We start from the raw sequence: 5,746 nt of genomic DNA, 5'->3' as shown, positions 1-5,746 counted from the left end.
CAGAGATGTGTGTGGAGTTTTCTCTTTGTCTCCCATATTTTCTTTAACCCTTTTGTTTCATCTATTTTTTCTTTTGTCACCTTATTTTTTGGTTGTTTAAGCTCTTAATTTTTTCCATCTACCTATTCTTTTCTCTTAAATGGAAAAAGGGACCTGGCAGAGAGTTTACTATATGAGAGAAAACACTTGCCAAGTTTCCAAGGTACATAGTGTGTGTTTCGGGGCGGGGGGGATGCTGTGTATCATCGGTGCTTGTGCAGCCACAGAATATCCCTGGGAGGTCACACCAGTAAGTGGTGACAGTTGTCTTGGGGAGGGGGGGACTGGGGCGCAAAGGTGGGAAGGAGTCTTACACCCTTTGTATCTTTTGTGTTTTGTACATTGTGTATGGAGACCTATTTAAAAATAGGTTTGGTTTTTTTTGGGGGGCTTCCCTGATGCCACAGTGGTTAAGAATCTGCCTGTCAATGCAGGGGACACAGGTTCGAGCCCTGGTTCGGGAAGATCCCACATGCCGCAGAGCAACTAAGCCCGTGCGCCACAACTACTGAGCCCTCGTGCCACAACTACTGAAGCTCGCGCGCCTAGAGCCCATGCTCCGCAACAAGAGAAGCCACTGCAATGAGAAGCCCACACACCGCAACGAAGAGTAGCCCCCGCTCGCCACAACTAGAGAAAGGCCCGTGCGCAGCAACGAAGACCCAATGCAGCCAAAAATAAATAAATAAATAAAATTTAAAAATAGTTCTTTGTTAAAAATCAAGGATTCCTCCACACCGCCCATTCTTTGTGGGGCTATTGTAGGGATTAAGTGAGGAGCATGTGTGTGCAGCCCTCAGCACGGGGACTGGTGCATTTAAGTGCTGCAAAATGGCAGCACTAATTACCGTCAAACTTAATTGGAATCATGCTGGTGGAATGAAAGCGCTGATACGTATGTCAGCAATCTGGGAGGATGGGGGAGATATAATAAAGACCTCCGTTTCTCTTTACATTGACTTCTTTGAGATGCTAGAATGTCAGTGTCCGTGTCTGCCCAGTCACCCTGTGCCGAAGGTGAACCCAGATAACTGAGCCAGCTAATGACCTCACTGCCTTGGCGATGGGGATTTTCTTTAGATCTGCCCAGACCTCTTACCGGTTCTTGGCGGGTTCAGTGCTGAAGTCCCTTAAACAGTACCACTAGCACAAGGCATTCAGGGCCAACACTCTTCCAGGCAAACCTGGCTAAGATTGAGTTACCCCTGGACTTCCCTGGTGGTGCAGTGGTTAAGAATCTGCCAGCCAATGTAGGGAACACAGGTTCAAGCCCTGGTCTGGGAAGATACCACGTGCCGCAAAGCAACTAAGCTCGTGTGCCACAACTACTGAGCCTGCCCTGTAGACTGAAGCCCGTGTGCCTAGAGCCCGTGCTGAGAAGCCACCGCAATGAGAAGGCTGTGCACCACAACGTAGAGTAGCCCCCGCTTGCCGCAACTAGAGAAAGCCCGCGCGCAGCAACGAAGACCCAATGCAGCAAAAAAATAAATTAAAAATAAATAACTAAATTAAACCTTACTTAAAAAAAAAAAACAAAAACATTAGGTTACCCCGAAAGTGGACCCTGTACAAGTAGTTTCTTTGCGTGGGGATCCCAGGAAGCCCTGGAAAGAGGATGGAGAAGTGAGGCAGAGAAAGAAGGAAGCCAATAAGGAGTATGTTAATGAGCAGGTTACCTCCGTGGGCTGTCGGAGTTCATTGCTGCTGAGGACTTCTGGAGGACCGTGTAGAACATGACTCAGATTTGTCCCCTTGTAAGGGTAAAGATGCTGATGTTATGAATTCACTAACTCCTGTTTGTCATCCGTTAAGGGCTGTTCCCAGGGGTGGCCTGCCCTGTGCATGCGTCAGGCAAGCTCGTGCTGCACGAGAAAACCCTCAGGCAGAGCGGTAGGATCTCGGGGTTAGCAGCCATCTGCAGAATGGGTACAGGCTGGTGCCTACTGTATCTTCATGGAACCAGCCCTTCTTGGTCCTGCTGGGCTAGGGTAAAACATTGCTCTGAGCCACCAGACAACCACGAGTGAAAAACTTTATTGCTCCAAGCACTTTATATGAATGTCACCACCACCTGACTTGGGCAAATATATAAAAAGCACAACCTATTGTACAGTCATTCCAACTCTTCGACTAATGCACTGTACAGATGCTTCCCAGGCCTTGTCTCCAGCACGGTGGATGCATTTCAGGGGCAGCAGCTGCACTTGTCCGAGGTCCCTTTGCAGATGCAGCCCTGGGCACACTTGGTGCAGCCCGGTGGGCAGCAAGGACAGCAGCCTGGAAGGGGCAGGAAATGGACAGATCAGCTTTGGGTCAACACTCTTATCTGACCACTTCCCCCTTCACCACTTAGAAGGAAGTAGAAAAATAAAAGCATGCTACACACAGGTTCCGATCCACATGAGCAAAAAACCTGGGACAGGAAGTGGTGGGATGTTAGAGCTGGAAGGGACCTCAGGGGTCACCCAGAGTCCATCAGAGGCCAGGGAGGGGAAGGGGTTGGCGCACTGCCATTGGACAGTGGCAGATCCAAGGGCTCATGACGCCAGGCCATTCCCTTCACTACTGGGCAGGCTGGAACCTCCCCTCAGCCCTCTTCTTATCCAAACCCCTGAAACACTGAGGATGTCCTCACCCCCAGGTCAGCTGCAGCCCGGGGGACTCAGCTTTCATTTCAGATCCCTCCCAAATGGGTAAAGGCATCCAGGACACCCTCAATCCCACCGTGGCTGGAGGGTTGAGGATGGCAGAAACGGACTCCCAGCTCCCCGCCAGCAGTGCATGGCCCCGGTCACCAGACTCACTTTTTTGACATGTTTTACAGCTGCAGGTTGTGCATTTGCAGTTGTCTCCGCAGATGCAGATTCCTCCTAGGAGAAAGGACAGAGCCACAAACATGAGCATCGAGGTGGAGCGGGCACACAGGCGTGCTGCAGGCCGTCTTGGTGGCCGGGGGTCTGGGCTGCCCTTGGTCAGTGGATGGACAAGAGGTTGAAGATGCTGCTGAGAATCACCCCAGTGGTGAAGACCGTCCAGTGGTTCCCAGTCACAATCCCTGGGCAGAAACTGGAGGGGCCACAGCAGAGTCCCTGGGGGTGCTTATTAAAATGCAGATTCCTAGGGCCAGCCTTTGAGATATTTTTTTTTTTCAATTAATTAATTAATTAATTAATTATTTTTGGCTGTGTTGGGTCTTCGTTTCTGTGCGAGGGCTTTCTCTAGTTGCGGCGAGCGGGGGCCACTCTTCATCGCGGTGCGCGGGCCTCTCACTGTCGTGGCCTCTCTTGTTGTGGAGCACAGGCTCCAGACACGCAGGCTCAGTAGTTGTGGCTCACGGGCCCAGTTGCTCCGCGGCATGTGGGATCTTCCCGGACCAGGGCTCGAACCCGTGTCCCCTGCATTGGCAGGCAGATTCTCAACCACTGCGGCACCAGGGAAGCCCGAATCAGTATTTCTTAAAAAGCAACCCAGGGACTTCCCTGGCGGTCCAGTGGTTAAGACTCCTCGCTTCCACTGCAGGGGACATGGATTTGATCCCTGGTCAAGGAACTAAGATCCTATGTGCTGCGCAGTGCGGACAAAAAATAGAAAAAAAAAAAAAAAAAAAGCAACCTAGATGATTCTGATGTACAATCAGGTTTGAGAACCACTAAGTTAGGCCAAGCCCAAGGTCCCCTGGGGACTGTCGAAAACTTTAAGGTATCAGGCAGGATGGAAATCCTCACCTCCTCACCTTTTCAAGGTATCAGGCAAGATGGAAATCCTGAACGTGTAAGAGGAAGGTCAAATGATATAAACAAGCCCAAAGTGAGAGTCACAGCTACCACTTGTTTCCATATCATAAAACCATCTATATTTAAAAAAAAAAATCATCCCGCTTCTTGTTTTGAGTTTCAAGATGTTGGAAGCTTCTGTCTTTTTGGCAAATTTTGGGGACAGACATGTCCTGTTAGGAACCAGGGAGGCTTGTGAGACTTCTTGATGCCATTTCCAAAGGTCATAAAACCCAAGATGGCTCTGAACCCTGACCTCACTTCTCCTGGCCAACATGCTTCCATGGAATTAAGCAGTTTCAGACTTGGAGGTCCGCATATGCTTCTAATAACTCCCCTGACATCTGCAAATGCTTTATGATTTTAACCCTTTCACAGCAACCCTAGGAGGTGGGCAGCTGGGGATAAGTAACCCTATTTTTCAGATGAAGAAACTGAGGCTTGGAAATAATAAGTGTCAGGAGTGGATGGGAGCAATGGACCAGAAGCAGGTTTGTCTGGGCCAGAGCTCTTCCCCCGTCCCGGAGGCTGCTCCCAGAGGCTCGCCGCTAGGTCCCACCACAGTCATTCCTAAGTCAGGTTATTAATTCTAGCAAATCAAGCTGGTATCCAACAGAGAGCAGGAGCTGCCGCAGAGGTGGCCAGTCTGACACAAACCCCATTGGTGCTTCTAATTGGAAGAAGAGAAGCATTAATCACAGTCCTGCAGGCTCCCTGTGGGAAGCTGGCGAGAGGTCGCAGAATCCCAGGATGGGCATCCTTACTCACCAGACATGCAGGTGCATTCCCCAGGGTCCATGGTCCAGGTGTCTGAGAGGCTCCGGCGCTGTCACAGCTGGGGAAATGAGGCTGAGTGAGCAGTCGCCAGAGGCTTCTTATTTATGGCTGTGTGGGTGTAGACTTGGGCTCACCCCACCTCTCCCTGGGGCCAGACGCCCTGCACACAGCCCAGTCATGGGCTGGGTGTCGGCAGAGGAGGGCAGAGGAGAGGGCGAGCAGTACAGTCATTTAGGTGGCTTTTCACAAAGGGTGCAGGTGGCTGTACCCGCCACCTGCTGAGGTGTCAGGGAGCCAGGCTCAGGCTCAAATTGCAGTCACATCGTGCAGATTGGGAGCTACCTGTGTCCCCTCTCCAAGTCCTACACATACTATTATCTGCCATTTCTGTTCCCTCCTTCACAGGGGCTGCTCCTGTCCTGGCCCAGGGTCTCATCTGTCTCCCCTGGTTGACTATAAAAGCCCTTACCATGGGCAGGCGGGGGCCCCTATTCTGGGCTCTGGCTTTAGAAGGCCCCGCTGAGGCCCCCTCCTGGCCATGCCCCCAAAAGTCAGGGGCAGGTGCCCACTCAGAGCCTGTAACCTCTCTTTCTAGACCACATGTGGAGCGCCCTGGATGCCGGAATCTTCTGTCTTCCCAAGCCTGCTTGTTTCTAAGGATTTGCTCAGTCCTCTTCCCCAGGCTCCCAAGAACAGATGTGCAGCCAGTGTGTGTCCCTCTAGGCCTGAGGGGTGGCCGCGGGTGGCTGTTTGCTGGGGGTACAGACAGAGTTTGGATGTGTGGGCTGGTGCCCACAGGGGTGTGTGAAGGAAGGAGCTAGGAGTGGGGAGAGAAGGGAGGAGGGCCACAGATTTGGGGTTGGGGCCATGGGGTAGATCTCCAGGCAGCTCTGCATTCTAGGTTGCAGTGTTAAGGTAGGAGGATAGAAAGTATTTTATTTGTTTATCTGATTTATAACTTTAAAATATTTTAGCCAGGTAGTATGTGGACCTCCCACTTGTATTCTTGCTCTGCCCCGCTAAACATTAGAAGGGACCTGGAACCAGCCTCTTGTGTTCTCGCCCCCTCCTCCTCACTCTGAAAGGCCAAAAAGTGGTCCTGGCCACCACCAGTGGAGATAGTTCCTCCCGTGTGTAGGTTAGTGGGTTCTCCTTTA

At 51.4% G+C, this 5,746-nt stretch overlaps 1 protein-coding gene across 1 annotated transcript; it reads right to left on the bottom strand.

The window, feature by feature from the left end:
- Positions 1-2,224: 2,224 nt before the first annotated feature.
- Positions 2,225-4,611, bottom strand: MT4 (metallothionein 4). The gene is made up of 3 exons (XM_068528210.1): positions 4,581-4,611; positions 2,844-2,909; positions 2,225-2,316 (listed from the first exon to the last, which is right to left on the bottom strand). Exons 1-3 carry the CDS (start codon positions 4,609-4,611, stop codon positions 2,225-2,227), a joined length of 189 nt encoding a protein of 62 aa, XP_068384311.1.
- Positions 4,612-5,746: the final 1,135 nt, after the last annotated feature.

This window comes from Eschrichtius robustus, chromosome 19, assembly GCF_028021215.1.
Source record: "Eschrichtius robustus isolate mEscRob2 chromosome 19, mEscRob2.pri, whole genome shotgun sequence".
Classification (NCBI taxonomy): Eukaryota; Metazoa; Chordata; class Mammalia; order Artiodactyla; family Eschrichtiidae; genus Eschrichtius; species Eschrichtius robustus.
The sequence above is the reverse complement of the archived record's forward strand: the minus strand, read 5'-3'. Positions and strand labels throughout refer to the sequence as shown.

Bases quoted from the DNA above. Each gene is read 5' to 3' on its own strand.
- MT4 (XM_068528210.1), bottom strand. From the start codon at position 4,611: ATGGACCCTGGGGAATGCACCTGCATGTCTG. The intron at 2,910-4,580 runs GTGAGTAAGGAT...CCTTTCTCCTAG, and splicing joins GGAATGCACCTGCATGTCTG to GAGGAATCTGCATCTGCGGA. The intron at 2,317-2,843 runs GTGAGTCTGGTG...TGCCCCTTCCAG, and splicing joins CTGTAAAACATGTCAAAAAA to GCTGCTGTCCTTGCTGCCCA.